Source organism: Diabrotica undecimpunctata, chromosome 9, assembly GCF_040954645.1.
Source record: "Diabrotica undecimpunctata isolate CICGRU chromosome 9, icDiaUnde3, whole genome shotgun sequence".
NCBI lineage: Eukaryota > Metazoa > Arthropoda > Insecta > Coleoptera > Chrysomelidae > Diabrotica > Diabrotica undecimpunctata.
In genome coordinates, this window is record NC_092811.1 from 109,523,805 (window position 1) to 109,545,609 (window position 21,805).

At 33.7% G+C, this 21,805-nt stretch overlaps 1 protein-coding gene across 6 annotated transcripts in view; it reads left to right on the top strand.

Moving 5' to 3' along the window:
- Fhos (Formin homology 2 domain containing) overlaps positions 1-21,805 on the top strand; it is a 782,871-nt gene that overhangs the window by 222,412 nt on the left and 538,654 nt on the right. For 3 of the 6 annotated variants that reach the window (XM_072543999.1, XM_072543996.1, XM_072543997.1), the window contains exon 2: positions 20,190-20,452. The exons of the other annotated variants lie outside the window; for them this stretch is intronic. In XM_072543999.1, the coding sequence (XP_072400100.1) occupies positions 20,285-20,452 (168 nt within the window). In that variant the 5' untranslated portion in view covers positions 20,190-20,284. The remainder of the gene's footprint in view (positions 1-20,189; positions 20,453-21,805) is intronic. 6 annotated transcript variants of the gene reach the window in all.

Genomic DNA, 21,805 nt, shown 5'->3' on the forward strand with positions numbered 1-21,805 from the left:
TAAAAGAAAACTTATTGACTGAACTTTGTAAACGAATAAATAAATAATTCTTAACATTAATATAAACAATCCTTTTTTATTCTAATTTAAAATTAATTGCAGACCATTCTATAAAAATAATGCAAAATACTTTCACTTATTGTTGTAATGAAGTAGTACATGTCAAGTTCAATAGCACTTGATTATATAATCTATCAAGGATAATCGTTAATAAATCATTTTGATACAGTTAATAATTGGCTTCGTTTAGAACGTTTACATTTTTTTAGAGTTAACTTGTATTTACAAGGAAATTAATTACAATTAATTTTATACCAGAACAGGAATACTACCAGAAACAAGCGTTAACAAGTTCACTTTTAATATTGTTCTGAAGCTATTTTCTTGTGGCATTTTAAATTAATTTATATTTAAATGGGAATAAGCCATAATTAAAGGTTAAAATACGTTTATTGACGTTTCAATTTCCACTTAGTAAAAAATGATTATCCTTTATCGTTTATAAATAAGGAATTTTCAACAATCGATCGAATAGAACAAAACAACTTAGAACGAGATCCTACAGCATATGTAAGGAATAATACGAGGAAAATAACAATACCATACATAAAAGGATTATCGGAAAAGCTTAAAAGGATAGGAAATAAATTCAACATTTCAACAACATTCAAAACAACAAACACGTTGAGATCTATTTTGTCCAAAACCAAACCTAACAATGAACAAGAAAGGACAAAGAATTGCATTTATAAAATACCTTGTGAATGCGATCAGTTTTATTTAGGTGAAACATCAAGACCATTAAATATTAGAATAAGTGAACATCAATCCTATATTAAAAATAGAGAATTTGATAGATCTCAAATCTGTAAACACGCATGGGATAATGAACATAGGGTTCAATGGAATGATTCAAATATAGTCCTAAAAGAAACGGATGGTAAAAAGAAAAAAATCAAAGAAGCGGCTCTAATTATGCTAAATGAGACCAATTGTGTCGCGAATTCCTCGGCAGAATGTAGTAGGATCTGGTTACCCATATTGAAAGAGGAAGTTATTAAAAGAAAAATACCAGTATTGGTAAGTCAGTAACATATAGAGAATACATCATTTATGTTTTTTAAATAACAAACATATAAAATCGGTATTTGGTGTTTATTGAAGGTAAACTAAATGCACGATCAAATACTTACCATGTCGGGATAGTATTATGAGGTTTTTTTACTGGTTTTTCCCTCATAATTTACTATGGAATCACTAACAAGAGAATTTTACTGTCATCATGGCATGTATTTGTCTTTTTAAAGACGAATTACATGTTATGATCTTTTCTGACGGATATTCTCAAGTTAAAGTTGATTTCATGTAATCGAATGAACTATCTTATAAGTAAAGTCGTCCCAGGAACGCAACTCAACAATATTGGCAATATCATTTTAAAGTCTACTTTAAAATGTATAAGGTATGTCTGAATTGTCAATATAGATGAGTCAGATAAAATTAAATTATTAGAAGAATTTTTCACTAAGTAACAAAAAACAAAATTTGTTTAATTTACTAATGTTTGTATTTTGAGAACGATTTCCGAAGTGGAAATTCAAACGTCAATAAACGTATTTTAACCTTTAATTGTGGCTTATTCCCATTTAAATATAAATTAAGTTCACTTTTATTTTCGTTGATGTTCAGCGAAAATTTCGACTTTCTCTTTATTGCTCTTGGCCCATGCGCCATCTTTAGTGCAGATTGGAGAGTTGGAGAATTGAGAATGTTCTATTTGCCTGGCTGCTTTCCAGAGTAAATACTCAGTAGCTTCCGTAGGTGTTGAAAGATGTCTGAGATAAAAATGTATACCATTGTTTTTGTGCTTATTTATTAACTCTTTTAACTGTGCTTTAGCTCTATTCAAATTGGTTTTGTCTTGATGTGCTCTCGTTAGCTGCCATATACATCTTAATATTCGTTTCTTAATAATTTTTTTATTTTATTGAGTTGTTCATGAGTAGGGCGGTTTATTTCCTTAACTGTCGTTGATTTTTATTGCATCTTCTTGTATGCATTGGTTAATGTATTCTGTGGCATTGTCAATTTCCAGGTTTGTTTTTAATGAGACTTTTAATTCTAGTTTATTAGTTGGTAATTCTCTGAATTGTTCCCAGTTTGTGGATTTGTTAGTTAATATAGCATGTTAGGTGTTCTGTAAGGGATTTCTGAACTTCCTTCTATTAAAACAGGAGAAGTCCTCAAGTGGTTGGTAAACCCATGGTGACACCAAAATCTACCAGATCTGGTATTTTATTTCTGTCGGTAGGCCAGCCGTAGATATGTTTTTAAAATTGTTGTCTTGCATACACATATACAGGTTTCTTTTGGAGAAATAAGTTTAGGTCCCAAGTGTGTATGTTTAGCATTGTAGTCTTTGCCTGTTACGAATCTGTTTTCAAGAGATTTGAAGAACTGCGTGAATTGTTATTTTCGTTTATATTATGTGGTGGTGGATAGCAGATGGCTGTTATTGTTAATGATCCTGGCCAATCTTCAATGGATATGCTGGTGGCTTGCAAATACTCCTAACTGGTATTGCTGTGCTCATGATGTTTAATTAATTTCTTGATGATGACTGCAGATCCGTCGTGTGCCGTATCATCTGGATGATTCGTGCTGTATATAAAGGTGGGTACACATATGCGAGCAGAACTGTTCGCGAACCGTTTGTGAACGCTATATTCGTCTATTTGTACGACGGGACGAACCGCCTGCGCGCTGTTCGTTCGTTGCTCGTCAGGAACTACGGCCTGTCGGTTTTTGGGACGAACACAAAGAATGTTCGCAGTTAAATTTGGAAGGTGTTTGAGACTATAAATTGTTTCTGCTAAGTGTGCGATGAGATCATTCGGTTAAACAAAATTGCTGAACGAGCGCGGCTTATTCAAAAGTAACGAGAGAAATTAATAACAGATAATGTAAACAAAATACCGAAATATTTAGAATAACTAAGTAAATTAATTCTCGGTTTGTTATTAGATACTTAGGGTATGGGATAGTCGAACATAAACATATTTTCAACAAACTGCTCGTGAGTTGTTCGCGAACAGTTCGGCTCGCATATGTGTACCCACCTTTACATAATTAGAACATTTGAAATAACTGCAGCTGGCAAAATGGGTTTCAGATATCAGCATTGTGGCAATATTATTGTTGATTATAAAGGCTTTGACCTCCTGGGCATGTTGGTTTAGCCCGTTGGCATTCCAAAGTGGCAGACATATAGTAACCATGATCTTTTATATACCAATGTATAGCTTTTATATACCAATTAAAAACTAAAGAGGTAGTGAAAACTTCCCAAATCTGCAACTATTTACACACCGAGTTAACTGCTATCCTCAGTGAAATCAAGTAAAAGGCCAGCTGTCTTTCCTTCTTTTTGGTGGTCTTTCTGAAAGTATTCTTTTGTTTGTGTTAAATATCGGTTAAAATGGCCCTAGAACAACTTTATTCGTGAAAAATACGAGCAAAACGAATTTCAAAATGGAATTATAAAATATTTTTTCCTCGCAAAGTTATTAACGGAAATTAAATAAATTTACTTTAAATAAATTAAATAGTTTTTTAATAACGATTTAGGGTGAAGGGTGTATCATTTAAATTTAAATTTCTCATTACATATCTTGCAAATATAAGTCTAAACGAAAAAAAAAATTGCCGCTTATAGAGACGTGAAATAAAATTATACCAACCGCATTTTTTAAATTATCCAAATCATCTTTTTAATAAACGAAGAGAATAACTCATAAATTAATTAATATTTTCTCCAAATTTTGTGGATATCTTAAGGCTCTCGAAAGCCAACTTGTGAATAAAGTTTCAATCAATGTCAAGTCAAATCATGGACAAAGACTTAAAAACATTACATATTTAGGTCATAATTAACACCCTTAGGACACCAGTAGTCTTTATGCCAAAATTTTTAAAAATATAATCAATACTCCTCTGTCGATTCGTAAAATGGCATAAGGGAGAAAAATTTTTTACAAAAAAAAAATTCCAATAGAAAATTCATTTTTTGCGAAAAGTTCCTCAGGAAACTACACAGTTTTCACATGTTTTACTTTTTTTGATTTCATCTTTAAGGGACAAAATCGTGGACGAACGACGGAAATCCCACGGTCTAAAAAGGTCCCAATTTGAAACCCAATACAAAATGCTTGAAATGTATTATCATTGAGTTATATTATTAATTACCATATCTAATGGAGTACATTGCAAATCTTAAAAAATATGTAAATACACTTTACTTCAATCATACGTTTCTTTAGAGTAGGAAGTCGCATAGATTCCACGTTTTTTATTACCAACACTTATTATTCATGTATCAATGTAGCTTCCATTTATATTGCGGCAAACCAGTGAATATATGGAATAATTTCTTTATAAAGCTTTTTGTGGTATTTATATATTTGCTTCGCATGACCGAGTTGAAAATTTTAAAACAAACCGAGTATATACACAGATTACCACAAATTCAAAACAGTATTTATTTTTAAATAATTTTCTTTTGAAACGGTTTCTTGGTTAGCAAACATATGTACGGTAAATATATTTATTAAGTGAAGCCAATTATGATTGCTTTCTTCTTCTTGTCGTTTATAAATATCTGTGTGACACACAATAGGGAGATGCACTAATTGCTTTTAATATTCTTAGTCAAAGATGCTAAGATATTACTTAAGAACTTTAGTTATTCTTCATAGACTCCAACAAACTCTTCGATAGGATGGAAGGCTTTTTGCTTGTGCCTAAATATGACAAACCCTTCTACATGCTTACATTAAAATGAAGTTCAGTCTGCTTATCGCCTCTCAATTCATTATCCACGATTCAACTCCCTATACAGACATTGTATAAGTAACATTAAGTCAATCAGTAACATTAGATATTTGCGCAGGAAATAAACAAGAATCTTTCCGCTAATGTTTATACCGATTTTTGAGGATGAGGTCACTTCGCAGTGGAGCACTATAAGAAACGGACGCTTTCATTGTGACAGTCCGAATTTGGTAACCGGAACTTCAATGTTTGCTGCCGTAGAGAGCAGTTTAGAGTCTGGGTGGGCAAGGTTTATTTTCGTGAAGTTTTGAAAAACCGGCAAAGTTTCCCTTAATTCCATGAGTTTTTGTGAGAAGAAGGTGATTTGAGCTCAAAATGCCATTTGACAATCTTTGTAATGAGTAATGTCCTGTGACAAGGGATTTGATAACAGCGTCCTGATCACTAAGTAAACCGAGATGGTTTTAAGTGGAAAATAAGCAGCCCAGTTTGAAGGATCATATACTGTTATCATCCAGGATAACTTGAAATCCAGTTTTGGTATTTTGATTTCTCCCAGGTTTTATCCAGCCTCCACTTTGTGTCTCCTAAGTTTTTTGGTTAAATCTTTTAAGGAATCCTTATCCACGACCTTGCTCTCGAAAACACTAGTAGCCGTTCGCAAACGTTTCAATTTTTTTGCTTATCCTATCTTCAAGTCCAGTAACTGTTCAGTCCGCCCTCTTAGCCCACTATCAGCAAATTTAATTGTTACAATATATTTGTTACAAGTAGTTTTGCTTTTATTACAGTTTCTGCTTACAGTTATAATATAGCAGAACAAGATCAATAGTGTCTTTTCGGTTTTTAAACATTATTACAGGGTATTAAATCAATAGTACTTTATTCCTTGTTGTTCATAACTTCATTTATTTTTTTCGTTAATTTCCTTCAGAAATTAGCTGGCGCCCATTTCAGTATTTTCCTAGGCATCTCCGTATATTCTCTTATCTTACCCCTTTTATAGTTCCAGATTTTCCGGTGCATTATTATATTGTATTCTTTTGGTTAAAAGATCTCTTTTCCCCTTATCTCAAAGCCAAATTCTAGTGTAGTGAGGCTAGCCCGAATTCGTGCTTGAGCTTTTGTGTCTCTGTGTTCTTTTGAGCTAAGCCATTCTTTTTATTATAACTTCTTTGCTAGTTCTTCTCAAATTTATCATCTCCTCCATATACCACCCCCTAAATTTTATTTAGGTTTCAATTGGCGTATCGCGGATACAAATGCTGTTACATGTCAGAATAGTATCGTGAGTTTTTTCCTGGTTTTTCCCCATTGGATTACTAACAGAAGAATTTTACAGTCTTGATTAGGTGTGGTCCTCCTTTTAAAGAGTAATCACATGCTATGATTTTTAACAGACATTCTTAAGTTAAAGTTACTTTCATGTAATTGTATGAACTATCTTCCAATATAGACGTCCTAGGAACCCAACTCAAAAATATTGTAATAATTATTTTAATATGAAACACAAGATCCGCTCCACCAATAAAACCATGTTTTCCACCCGCATGCAATAAAATATTTCCCTTTTTCTCAGTTTCGGTGTATTTTATGGATTTTATACTTTCATCCTGCCAAATCCGTTTTATTTTACCTTTAGCAAAAATCCACGTTTGGTCTAAATAAAGAAATGAAGCGTGTTCTTTTTTAATCTTATTATAGTTTCTTAAAAACTCGATTTTTTTGTGAGCTACTCCAGCTCTTTCACACAAGGCTTTTCTATTGTCTTCTATTGTAAACCTAAAACCAATACATCGGTCAAACTGGTAGAACCTTTAACAAACTTATAGCAGAACATAAAAGGGCTTTCAATAGTAGAGAAACAAACAATATAGAAAAACATAGAAAATCAACAAATTAAAAAACACATAATTCTGAATGACCAACTTGAGACAAACAGTTCTCCCCTCCTCAACCTATTCAGTTAAAGACTATAAAGTGTAAACACATACTAAAAATAGATCACTTGAGAAAGGCACGCTGCCGAAACAGCTGCAGTGATAAGAATTTATAATAAATTTTATGGAAGTTTTGAAAACAAAAGTTTACAGAGCTTAATTGTTGAATAAAATGAATTTCCATCAAGTAACGGTCGAATTTATCACTTATTTAAAAGTGATTTGTTTGAAAACTCTCCAGAGACTTACTCCGGAAATTTAGAATGTATTTCTGTCTTTTAATTTTTTTAACGCCGTCTATAAAGGTGGCAAAGGGCTTCCATTGGCTTTTTCAGCAGTAAAATGAGAGTGCTTGCCAAATATCACTTGATTTACGTTTAAAACACGTCTCGCTATTTTCAATACACAAACAAACTCTTTCCAATCACAAGTACTACTGTGACAAACTAATTAATGCATCAATCATTTGTAACCGGTTTGGGAATATTAAAAACTTAAGTACAGGCTATGAGGGATTCAATAAATATTTACGCTTAATAAATAATCCAGTTGTAATTAATAATAAATAACAAATACTCCCTTTACATGCATCTCACTTCCGCGGCAGTGAGCAGTGAATTGAGCAGGGAAGTTGGCAGCTTGAGTATGTAAATACGTTGCTCGCGCTGCCATTACAGTTGAGCTACCAGTGCCGCTGTCGTACGCTCCCTTCGTTGGCGGTTTTTTTAACGGAAGTCAAAGGACTTGCAGTGCGAGTGATAGTGACTGTTTACATGCTGTTCGCTGTCTTTTTGGTGCACGGACTTATTTGTTTATTGTTTGGTTAATTTTTCGTTAACTATGGTTGAGTGGAGCAATGACCAAGTGCTGTTTTTGGTGCTATATTCTAGCGAGAGATTGTTGTGAGATTCTTCACATAAAGACCTCAAAAAAGCACAATGTACCCGATTCGGTTTGTCCTTTAAATTTTGTCCTTTAAAATGATATTATATGCTTTACAAACTTCCTGCACAATCATCAAAATCGCTGGTGATGATACTTTAAATAAATAATGCAAACTTTGCATATACTTTGCAAACTTTTTAATGTTATTGCCAAGCGTATTTTTGGTGGTATTGGAATTCTTACTTTAGTCTGTTTTTCATCATGGGCTCAATTTTCTGAAGCAAAAATTTCAAAATCTATGCGTGACATTCTGCAAAAGTTAAAAAAAATTTCCAGATTCCTCAGTTCAGTTCATTGAAAAGTTTGTCATATTTCCTCTGTAAAAAAATGTTCAAAGCCATTTTCAGATTATTATCCAAATAAAGACAAATCATAGAAAAATCTCAGACAAATTATAGAAAAATCTAGATAATTTAATCGAGATAAATGTGAATCGCGTTCGATAATGTAAAGTGGCTTAAAATGTGGGAAATACTGAGAGAAATGGGTACCCCCGAACATCTTATATACCTACTGAAACAACTGTATATTAACAACACAGCAAACGTAAGAGTCAACAACATAAATATACTCCGATAATTTTAAACTAAAAGCCGGTGTTCGTCAAGGATGTATTATCTCTCCCACGTTATTCAATATATATAGCGAACACATTATGCGCATTGTATTCGACGGATGGCAAGGAGAAATATCAGTCGGAGGCCGAAAAATCAGCAATCTCCGCTATGTTGACGACACTTTAGTACTAGCATCATCAACAAATGACCTTGAATACATCATGAACAGACTAGATCCTATTAGTCGTGAATATGGACTAGAAGTTAATGTACAGAAGACCAAGGTAATGATAACCAAACAAACCATAAAAGGTATACCTCTTTACAACCAACTATACCTCAAACAACCTGGTTTCAGAATTTCAAAGCTCCTCGTAAATATATTACTACTATAAATTGAATACGCTTTGGACATGCATGCTACCCATGCCATTTATTTAAAATTAAAGTCATCGATGATGACATTGCGGTAAGCTAGGTGACCTCGATCACATCTTCTTTGAATGTCCTAAATTTATTCAGCATTCAAACTCCCTGTATATAAAATTAACTAAATGCAATACATACGCTCCATATAATATACAGTCCTTGTTAGCAATAGGTTCTGTAACAATATATAATTTAATTATAGAATTTTTGTCAGACACATGCATAGCTTTATAAATCTGTACTCGTTCATGAAAATTTTCATGAGCGTGTATAGGGTTAGACTTGTACCCTTTGTTTATCCTATATGTAACAATACCTTATCTGTAGTCCATTATAGTTTGTCTGTTAAAATAAATGTCTTGACGGACCCCTAGACGAGAAGCGAGTGTCCTTGTATTTTCCTTCGACGTGTTCTTCTATTAATTATCCGTCTATTTCGTTTTAGGGATATCGCCGTGCATTTGTCTGAGAGAAATAATCTGTACTTATGTGTATATACTTTCTTAAGGAATATATTATAACCTTTCGAGACTGGCTGAATGACGAAAGTCTATGCCACAAAAAATAACCAGCCGGAAATACGAAACGTAGCTGGGTTTAAAGCTGGGTTTCAATTACTTAGGTTCTGTTATTACAAACAATGGTGGATACGAAGAAGAGATACGTCGACGCCTTACAATGGCCAGATCAGCAACGGTCAAACTTACTAAAATCTGGAAAGATACGGACATAACCAGGAACACGAAACTGCGCCTAGTACGGACTCTTATCTTTCCTATCGCTACCTATGCGTCAGAAACTTGGACCATTAAAAAGTCCAACTCACGACGTATAATGGCCTTTGAAATGTGATGGTATATTGTTGAATGATGCGCATAACCTGGACAGCACATCGCACAAATGTCTCAATATTGACAGAACTCGACATCAATACTAGGCTTACCACAATCATCAACCAAAATATATTGAGGTACTTTGGACACATTACCAGACGAATGGAAGGCATGAAGAGGTTGGTGGTTGAAGGCAAGGTAGATGGTAAAAGAACTCGAGAAAGATCGCCACTCCGATGGTCAGATCAAATAAAGTTCGCTACCGGTTACTCTCTGTCTGAGGCAGCACACCGCGCCCAGGAGAGAGAAGAATGGATAGCAATCATTCGTCAAATACCATAACGTCACCACATCCTTACGAAGGATAAAGAATAGAGGAGGAGGAGGATCCAAATAATAGTATATTACTTTATGAGGCGGAGAAGCATGACTTTTCTTGACGCGCCCGATGCGCGTAATAGAGGGCAAGTCAAAAAAGTCGCTTCTTTGCCGAATAAAGTATACTATTTTTTCTTCGAACGTAGCAATTTTGACGTTGTTTGACAGTTGTTTGCAATTATTAAAGACAGCTTATTGTTGTTGCAACCGCAAGCGCAAATTTAGTGCGAAAATGGAAAACCTAAACGAAATTGAGTCCGCGGCTAATGATGCAGTAGCACGTTTGGGGCCCTCCAAGTCCGATAAGAACGATAATGCTCAAAAAATTTTAAACCCTCATGATTCGCCAACATCGGGAATGATTGCTGAAAGTTGTTCTCGACCATCAGTATCATCAACAATTACCAATGCGTATCAAAAGTCGGGAACATTTTTGCACGGTTTCAATTTTGTACTTTGAAAATGCCTCATTAACTAATTGTACTTTTAATATTACTATAAATAAAAATGATGTTTAATTGTTGTTAATGACATTTGTATTGTTGCTTTGTGACATGTTTCATATTGTTGCCATGACAACATTTTTCCCTCCGCCGTAAAGAAATGGGAAAAAAAAAACTGCTGCCGGCGGAGACATCAAACTTTGACAGGATCAAGTTAGATAAGTAATGTCATCATTATTTGACGTTTGAAGAAAAAAGAAAAAGTACAATTAGTTAATGAGACATTTTCAAAATTGAAACCGTGCAAAAATGTTCCCGACTCTTGATACGCATTGGTAATAGGTTTTCCATTTTCGCACTAAATTTGCGCTTGCGGTTGCAACAACAATAAGCTGTCTTTAATAATTGCAAACAACTGTCAAACAACTGTAACCAGGGAGACGCAAATCCCACCGACGACTTAATTATTTTAATTTCTAACATCTAGACGACTTTGATAGTTGTCACAGTTAATTTCGGGTAAAAATAGCGTATGAATTGTACTATTTATGGTTGAAAATTGCTACGTTTGAAGAAAAAATAGTATACTTTATTCAGCAAAGAAGCGACTTTTCTTGACTTGCCCTTTATTACGCGCCTCACTTACGGCGCGTAATATCGGGCGCGTCAAGAAAAGTCATGCTTCTCCGCCTCATAAAGTAATCGACATCAATACTAGGCTTGCCACAATCATCAACCAAAATATATTGAGCTACTTTGGACACATTACCAGACGAATGGAAGGCATGGAGAGGTTGGTAGTTGAAGGCAAGGTAGATGGTAAAAGAACCCGAGGAAGATCGCCACTCCGATGGTCAGACCAAATAAAGTGCGCTACCGGTTACTCTCTGTCTTAGGCAGCACACCGCGCCCAGGAGAGAGAAGAATGGATAACAATCATTCGTCAAATACCATAACGTCACCACATCCTTACGAAGGATAAAGGATAGAGGAGGAGGAGGATCCAAATAAAAGACTTTTTCGACATCGACGTTTCTTTTATACCTCATTTGTTTTTAAAACGTTAAGATAATTTTGTAAAATTAAAACACACAGAGCTGTCACCGCAGTAATTTCTATGTCCTCCATTGCTGATGGTATACTGATGCAGGACTGTCGGAGCTGTATGTAAACAGTCACTTGCTAAATGCTGCCGTGGAATTATTTCGGGCAGGACAGTGGGCAACGCGAGTATCAGCAGCAATGGTTGCATGTAAAGGGGATAAAACATTTTGCAGGTATATATAAAATAAAAATATTTCAAAATTCCAAATCTCTTCATAACCATGTTAACACAGGTTTGTCTGTAATGTCGAGCATAAAAAAGGTAAAACTGCTAGACAAACAAACATTTACGCTTAAAACAATATTCTTATTAAGCCTGTAAAATAGATTATAAAAGAATTTTTTTTTAATTCAATTTAGAAATTACTCGTTTCATGTTTTCGTTACTATGGTTAACTTTTAGTTTGAAAACTCTTTGTTTTTCTTTTAGACAGAACAGACATCGTATTACTTGTTGAGCTACCTTTTTACTTTCCTTTATAAATAATTTTTTATTGAAAATAAAAGTAGAATTTGTTGCTTCTAAGAGGTAAAATAATAGGTAATAAAGTAAATTATAAATTCAATAATATTAAATTAATTACCCGGTAAATTAGCCACACGCTCTTGTACTTTTTTCAGATCTACTAAAATTCTATATAAATTCGCCACTTCTGTAGCACACTTGGAATAAAAATAATTCTCGTGGTTGGGATCCTAAACATTTATTTTTCACTGAAATTTAACTTTAGATAATAGATAATCTCTTGCGTTGAAGGCCAGAGATGAAATGAAATATGGAATTATGGAAATTATGGAATAATATAAAATTTGGTCAATGCGCAACAAAGCCACTTCTGGCTTTTCGTACTCCACAAAGGTATGCCACTTTTGTTGCTAACCCTCAGTACTGGAGACAGTACCGAAAGAAAAATAAGATTTTTCTAAAACGTTCTTGAGAACGAGGTGTAATACTTCTGCATTCTTCTTCTTAATTTAATACACCAATTTACATTGTTAAAGAAGGATCGTTTGCTTTTATCATTAAGTACTCACTAACAAATATATTTGTTGATTTGAAGAATATTAAATTACGATATTGTACAAAATAGTCCATAAATTTTGCTTATTATAAAAAGAAATTCCGGATGCACCTGAATGACTTGGTCAATATTTATATGGTAGATACATGAAAGGATGTTTGACAGTTAATTCATTACAGAACTCGACATCAATACTAGGCTTGCCACAATCATCAACCAAAATATATTGAGCTACTTTGGACACATTACCAGACGAATGGAAGGCATGGAGAGGTTGGTAGTTGAAGGCAAGGTAGATGGTAAAAGAACCCGAGGAAGATCGCCACTCCGATGGTCAGACCAAATAAAGTGCGCTACCGGTTACTCTCTGTCTTAGGCAGCACATCGCGCCCAGGAGAGAGAAGAATGGATAACAATCATTCGTCAAATACCATAACGTCACCACATCCTTACGAAGGATAAAGGATAGAGGAGGAGGAGGATCCAAATAAAAGACTTTTTCGATATCGACGTTTCTTTTATACCTCATTTGTTTTTAAAACGTTAAGATAATTTTGTATAATTTAAACACACAGAGGTGTCGCTGCAGTAATTTCTATGCCATCCATTGCTGATGGTACACTGATGCAGCACTGTCGTAGCCGTATGTAAACAGGCACTTGCCTTAAATGCTGCCGTGGAATTATTTCGAGCAGGACAGTGGGCAACGCGAGTATCAGCAGCAATGGCTGCATTTAAAGGGGATAAAACATTGCAGGTATATATAAAATAAAAATGTTTTAAAATTCTAAATCTCTTCATAATCATAACCATGTTAACACAGGATTGTCTTTGATATTAAGCAAAAAAGGTAAAACTGCTAGGCAAACAATCATTTACTCTTAAAAAAACAGGTTTAAATCTTTGTATGTAGGTATATTTAAAAAACCCTTAAACGGGTTACATGAAAAAACACAAACGTTTTCGGAATAATAATTCCATCATCAGGTTAAAAAGCAGGTTAACATGCCTGAGCCATCAAAATATTAGGCTACAACCCTTTACAAAAAATTGAAGTTACCATAAAATGAACATGTTGTTGTTTAAAAGTCAGTGATGTTTAATACTTTATTAGATTTAACTCCAGGCAACTTAATACTTTATTAGATTTAACCTGGGTTAAGGGTTTTTAAATATACCTACATCATCATCCAGCCTCAAGAGTCCACTGCTGAACATAGGCCTCTTCCTCATGTTTCCAACCCCGTCTATCTTGCGCCGCTCTTATCCAGTTTTTATTGAGTCTTCTTAAATCGTTAGTCCATCTTGTAGGTGGTCGACCGCGCTTCTCTTGTCTTCCCTTGGCCTCCATTCCAATAACCTCTTTGTCCATCGCCCATCTGTCATTCTGGCTATGTGTCCTGCCCATCTCCATTTTAGTCTGGCTATCTTCTCGATGATGTCAGTCACCTGCGTGACTCTCAGTTTGGTAGCTGCTGCTTTATACCTACATACAAAGATTTGAACCTCTTTTTGTGATACACGGTATACAGCCAGCTGCAGGAATTTATTTTCCTTGTGGATTTACTCTTAAAATGATATTCTTATTAAGCCTGTAAAATAGATTATAAAGAAATTTTTTCAATTCAATTTAGAAATTACTCCTTTCATATTTTCGTTACTATGATTAATTTTTAGTTTGAAAACTGTTTGTTTTTTTTTTAGACAGAACAGAAATCGTATTATTAGTTGAGCTACCATTTTTTACTTCCCTTTATGAATAATTATTTAACGTTAGGAGCTCGATCTCTTCCGTTGAAGGTCAGAGAAAAAATGATTTATGGAATAATCTAAAATTTGATCAACGCGCAACAAGCTACTTCTGGCTTTTCGTACTCTACGAAGGTACTCTACTATTGTTGCTAACCCTCAGTCATGGAGATGATACCGAAAGAAAAATAAGACTTTTCTAAAACTTTTGCACCTGTTCTTAATTTTATACACCAATTTACATTGTTAAAGAAGGATCGTTTTCTTCACTATCACTAAGTACTCACTAACAAATATATTTGTTGATTTGAAGAATATTAAATTACGATATTGTACAAGAATAGTCCATAAATTTTGCTTATTATAAAAAGAAATTCCGGATGCACCTGAATGACTTGGTCAATATTTATATGGTAGATACATGAAAGGATGTTTGACAGTTAATTCATTACAGTACTTGACATTGATTTTAGGAAAACTATTTAATTAACAGTGGCATATTATTGCCTAACCAGTACATATTAATATAATCACAGTCTAGCCGACAAAAGCCTAATGCGTAGTCCCATTGAATATTACGTCTATTTCACAAGAAATAATACTATATTCGTCTGATGTACGTGGAAAGCAGTTTTTTATTCATGTAAACTATTAATAACATTATTTTATTGTACTATTTATTATTTTGTGTAATTTTTGTATTCTAACCTACAAATTGTGATCACTAAAACTGTATTATATTCACATGGCATTTGTTGATGCAACTTTTATGGTTGTTATTCAGTGGTGCTGATGAAAAACTAAGCATGTGCTTTAGAAGGATAAGTATTACTTGTAAGCAAGTGGTACAGCTTCAGCTTAAACTTTACAAGTGTTAATTTTAACGTTTAATGAAGGTATTAACTTATAGAACTGATCTGGATGGTATTTAAAACTTGAAAAAAATTAGCTAGTGACATAAAGTGAAGATTAATGTGTCTAATGAAGGCTTATAGGAATTATTGAACCTTTTTTAAATCCGGGATCAGATTAGTATATCCCATTTTTACGCTCCCTCCCTAAAGAGCTCCCGCTCTTTATATATATATATATATATATATATATATATATATATATATATATATATATATATATATATATATATATATATAAGAGTGAGAAAAAAGAAATACTTGTGACTCGTTTGGAAAAAATATATAAATGTTTTGGATGGGTTGGGAGTCAATAAAAGGGGCTATTGGTTAACTATTTAGTATCTCGAGCTTTCAATTGTGTTTACAATTATTATCAAGAGCTGCAAATAAAATTAGTTTGGTTATTTAAATTGCTGCAAATACATCTCAAAAAGAATTAATACAAAAATGTCCTTATCTAATAAATGTAGCTGAGATAATTTTAAACAAAAATGTTTATAAGCATTTTTTGTATAGAATGAACCGTTGTCTTAGAAACAATGCTTGGATCGACCGTCGATTTTGCATGTCAGTTACGCGCGCGAAATCAATGTTCAATAAAATTTGTATCAGCTCGACAGTAAAAATTCGTGTTCTTTTGATCTAAATATCCTATCGACAAAACTCAAGATGCGTTTTAAAGGCAAAGAGTGCAGCTTTCGCATGTAGTTCTTTCGCATTTTTATTTTGCCGAGAATAAACTCAGGTTTCATAAAGGTGTTCAATAAATAAACGTGGCGCGATTTTTGACATTTTTATGATTCTCACGAGATCAATACAATATAAGTATCCCTTTTATTGACTGGCCATTATAAAGTTTCGATTACTAGAGCCTAACCTTTAAAACCTATAGCCAGTGGCGGCTGGTGTGGTAAAATTTTGGGTAGGCCAAGCCAGCAAATTACATATAGCTATGTGTAATCAATGGCGGATCCAGAGGGAGGGGTCACGGGGTCATGACCCCCCCTCCTCCCAAAAAAAATTTTGAAAACCCACTTATCCTATTGGTGGTAAGACTAAAAGTGAGCTTGCATCTGAGAAAAGTAATCACCCTCAAGATCCATGACCTAGCTAAAAAAATTCTGTAGCCGCCCGTGTGTGTAATACCTACATATTTTTTTTGTGGGAGTGGGAATCTTTTTTTTAATTTATTTGGACAACCGTGCACTTGTTTGCAATTGTGTTGTTTGTTTAATAATTAAAAGAAAATTTTAAGAACAATAATTTAAAAGGAAAATTTATATTACAACTCGATAACTACGTTGCAAGAGACAACGATAATCGGCGTAGGCCCGATCGTCTGGTGCCTAAACAGCAAGCATAAACACGACAATATAAATCGTTGTCCGGCAAGCTGCTGAACTTCAAACGCTTTTTGTACGGGGATCTTATGCGAGTTGGGTCGGCCAGTTCCGATCGGGCCTATTAATGATATTTAAAATGCCTGAATACGATTCGATGCTTTCTGTGGTAATATAATAACATAGTTGTTTTAACGGACGCTAACGTATTAAGTGATTTAGTAAATTTAAAAGTTACTTACATGCATTAACATAATTTTTGAATATATGTTTTTCAATTTTAAAGCTCTTAAAATTATTGGGTAGGCCCGGCCTATCCTGCCTACCCCCAAAAGCCGCCACTGCCTATAGCATAAAATTTTAGTTTTGAGTTTTATCAACACATGTGAGGCATTTTAAATATACTTAAAAAACGCTAGATTTAAACTTTCACACAACAAACGATCTAAAACATTTAAAACTTTTTTTTCAAATTACACTAGTACGTTTTTCAAAAGTACAAAACTTTTGCAATAAACTACACTTAATTAAAACCATTTTCTTAAATGCATTTCTCGTGACGTGTGATCGTTTGTAACGTAAAACATTAAATTCTGCGTTTTTATTACTATTTCAAATGCCTTGTATTTGTAACCACAAAATTGAAATTTCATGTCATAGGATTTAAAGATTGGTAGCTAAAAATGGGATTTTTATAACAACTGGTCAATGAAAGTGAACAATTTTATTGATCTCACGAGGATCGTAAAAAATGGCAAAAATCGCGCAACGTTAATTTATTTAACACCTTTATGAAACCTGAGTTTATTCTCGGCAAAATAAAAATGCAAAAGAACTACATGCGAAAGCTGCACTCTTTGCCTTTAAAACGCATCTTGAGTTTTGTCGATAGGACATTTAGATCAAAAGATATCGAATTTTTACCGTCGAGCTGATACAAATTTTATTGAACATTGATTTCGCGCGCGTAACTGACATGCAAAATCGACGGTCGCTTCAAGCGTTGTGTCTAAGAGAACCGTACATTCTACAAAAAAATTAAAAATTATCTCAGCTATATTTTTTATTTGAAACATTTTTTTCTACGGTGTACATATCCTTGGTAAATCGATTTTTTTGCGTTTTTATTCCCCACGAGGGGGGTTTTAGGAGGAAGCCCGGGGGTAAAAGTAGTAAACTTTTTTGCATCGTTTTGGGGTCCCAAAATTAATATTCTCTGCAAACTTCAGCTGGTTTGTATGATTTTTTGGGGTCAACTCTCTGATGACTGGACTAGTTTCAATTTAAAATTTCAATGTTGTCTTTCGCTCTACCTACAGAGGTGGGGTGAAATTCGTGTTTGTTATCATCCGATTACTTTTTGAAAAATAATAAACACGTGTTTTTTGGTTTTTTAATAAACAGTGTATTTCTCGAAATATTAGACCATTTCCATATGCCAGAGAATAAACCTTTTTTCCGATTTTAGCGCCATCTAGCGCTATTTGTACTAGAAATTCAAATCTGAAATAAAAAATGAGGGTTCCTATTTAAGATTTCAATTTGTTTCCAGCCCCACCCCAGTGGTTACAATGATATAATATATCCCTTAAAAAACTTCACTGACCACTGCAGTGAATATAAAAAGGTATTACAACTTACAGTGAATCTTTGTTTGTTTTACTATACACTTTGCATGCAGATTTTGTGGGTTGTTTTAATTTAGAATAACTAAAGGAACTGCTTCCCAGCGAACACGTTGATGAATTACGGACACTGCTTTAACTCCACTCCCATAAGCAGACAGCTGGACATATTTTATCATCTTGTGATCTATAAGGACTTTGAGAACTAGCTTTCTTAAAAATAAATCACAAAAACTTTTAATTCCACTCCTATTCTTTATTTGACTCTCAGATGGGCTAAGTCGGAATATTTAGCATCAGAATAATATCCCAGCACTATTTGCCTGGCGAAATACCAGGCCAATGTAAATGGTACTGGATAGTGCTGAGACAATATCCTAGAACTACTTGACTGGCGAAATAGCAGACCAAGACTGAACTCATTATTTATATGACGCATACTCAATGCATTTACAATGTAAATAAACAACTGCATTATGTTTATTTGACTTCAAGAATTTTAGTCGCAAATTGAAAGGGTTTAATAGGAATTTATGAGGTTTACAGAGAAAAACGAATTAAAAAGAAAGGGAGTGATTGCAGTGTAACATTTAAAGTATGCTTTCTCGTTCGAAATTCAAGTGTTTCTCTTTCGAAGGTTTGTAAGATGCAATTTTAAACTTTATACAAAGTGGCAGAAAAAATGCTACAGCTTTATCTGTCAGTTGCAAATTGTTTGTATAGTATTATCATTGTTTGTGTATTATAATGAGCACATATTCTGTTGTTGAGGTAAAAATTGCCAGAAATACAACAGCTATAGATGACCACTATCTCGTTTCTGTTACTTTGAGGAATCGAATGGCTACATCAGTTTCCTTTCAAAATCATCTGGAAGTAAAAAAATGTAAAAATAAGTTAAAGAGACGACTTCAGGGTGCTGAATTATGTTCCCTCGAATTACGTACGAGTATGCAAAGCGACTGTGTGTGGAGAAAATCACTCAAGCGTATATTGCTGAACGACTTCCATTTGGTTGAGCGTCAGTTGCACGGAATTTCTCTTCATTAAAATGGCAGAGGTTCTAGATCATGTTTTACCGTTCATGGTTATTCTTGGAAACTACACAACATTTATAAATCACAATGCGAATCTTGACAACTTTCAAATTACCTGATTTGTTTGAGCTACTCGCAGTCCAGATTTAAATCCCATTGAACATATTTGGGATGAGATGAATGAATGTTTACGAAGACATGTGCTGGCCGCCAGAAATTCTAGGGAGCTTCAGGATATACTGGTGCAGGAATAAGACAATGTTTCTCAGAATGTGGTTCAAAGCATTCCTCGTCGTTGGTAAGCTACTCTCGCTACCAGAGGAGGGAATACTTGCCAATGAAGCCCTTAAAATTATTTTTGTTCCAACGGAAAGCATATAAAAAAAAATAGAATTCATAAAGAAATTTTCAACAGCTAATCATAAGAAAATATGGATTTTAATTTCAACTTCTAATTTTAATTTGACGGAAAATTTCGATATTCATGAACGTGTTTTTTATTATTTTATAATGTAATTTTGTAGATAAAAATAGGTTTTATATCTTTGTTTGAAATTAGTGTTTATATTTAGATATTTTCAGAAAGTTTCAGTAGATATTATGATTCAGAGAATAGAAAAACGACTTTTGGTGAAAACTATTTTAAAACAGTTAACAAATGAACGAAAAATTAACATTAAAGAATTTGTACGATTTTCGTGTCCCACAACTACAAAAATTATGCAACTATGCAATTATACAAATTAACTTGTGTACATATTTTGGATCCTTCTGAACAAAAAAAGATTTTCAGCATTTTTTTTTTTCAAATTTGATCGTTTTCGAGTCATAAACAAATTAAAGCTGAAAAATAAAAGAAAAATGACTATTTTTAGTCTCAAATACAAGTAAGCTGGATTTACTAAATTAAATTAATTTATGTAAGTAATGAAATTAAATATTTAAATAAATAAAAATTATCGAAACCTAATTTTGATTGCGTTTATCGATCTGATTACCTCACTAGCCTTTATTAGACACTGATTTACCAATAAATATTTCAGTTCAGTTTATCGAAATGTGAAAAACTTTACCAAAATATCTTACGGAACTGTATAGACAAAATAAGTGTTGTTTTTGGTGATGTGTTTAATCTCGCATGATGTCGCTGACATGTCGAGTTCAATACCTGAACGACATCGACCCATTCTCTTACACAACCAACTTTCCGGATCCTGCAAGGCCGCCCCTTCACACCTTTAGTCTCACACTGCCGCTCATCAATCAGCTGGCCGCCATCCATCGTTTGCTCAAGTCTCCACACAGGGTAAGTAAACGATTCGGTGTTATTCATAGAATATATTTCATATTTTGTTCACGTAATACAGGTGTAAACACAGTGTGGATATTAAGTCTTACCCCCCTAGTGAACTCTGTTAAGACAAAGATGAAAAACGCTCGGACCCGTCAATTTTTATTTTAATAGAGGTATTTAATAACATAAAAAAAATTGTCACACCTTTCATCCCCTTCACTTGACAGCTACCCCCTCAGATTTTTTAAATGGCAATAGGGGTCGTGCGATAGTTCGTTGGAAAGGGTTTGAAAAGAAGAATTCTTATATCTATCATACTTTACTTTAACTTTAAGGATCTGTTTGTTAATAACGATTTATTGTTTGGAGATACACTTTACGATACAACAATACAAAAGTAGGTACACTGGTTTTGCTTTAATACGGGACATTCGGTATAACAAAATTTATTTAATTTTTATTCTTGAACCTTTATACCGAATTATTTTTTTGCAGAATAAATACTTTTGTGTCGTTAAAACATATCATGGTTAGAACAATTTTTTAAATAATCTCGTTGGCGTGTATAGTTTTTGACAACTGTCATAAAAACCAAGCAATTAGCACTGTTGATTGTAAAGAATATTGACAAGAACTTGAGATTTGGTGAGCTTTAGTGGTAAACTGTAAATTTTTAGTATTAAAAATTCAAAACAATCAAAATGGCCGCACCTCGTAGATTAGTAGACAAATGTGAAGCAATTTTAATATTTAGCGAAGCAGGCCGTAACTACCATGAAGCTGTGAGAATATTTAATAAACGTTTTCCGAATCTTCCAATTGATCGACATTACTATAGACTACTTGTCACCAAATTTTGTGAAACTGATTCTGTCGAAAACAAGAAACGGGATGGTAGAAAAAAGATTTCTGAGGAAAAGCAAGTAGATATTTTGTCTCAATTTGTAGTAAATCCATCCAGTTCAACTAGAAATATTGCTCGCGAATGCGAAGTAAGTCACAGGACTGTCTTAAACATTAAAAAAAAGCAAAAATTTTATCCCTATAAGATGAAAATGTTGCACGAATTGACAGAGGATGATCCAGATCGACGACTGTAATATTGTGAAACTGTGGATAATAATATTTCACAAGATCCATGATATTTAAGACATATTTGTTTTTCCGATGAAGCTACATTCTATTTAAATGGTCATGTACATCGACAAAATGTACAATATTGGTCTGACGAAAACCCTCGATTGTTTCGAGAGTGTCATACTCAATTTCCCACTAAATTAAATATTTGGGCAGGTATACTAGGGGATCACATTATAGTCCTTTTTTTTATCGAAGGAAATTTAACGGGGGAAAGCTATCTTAATC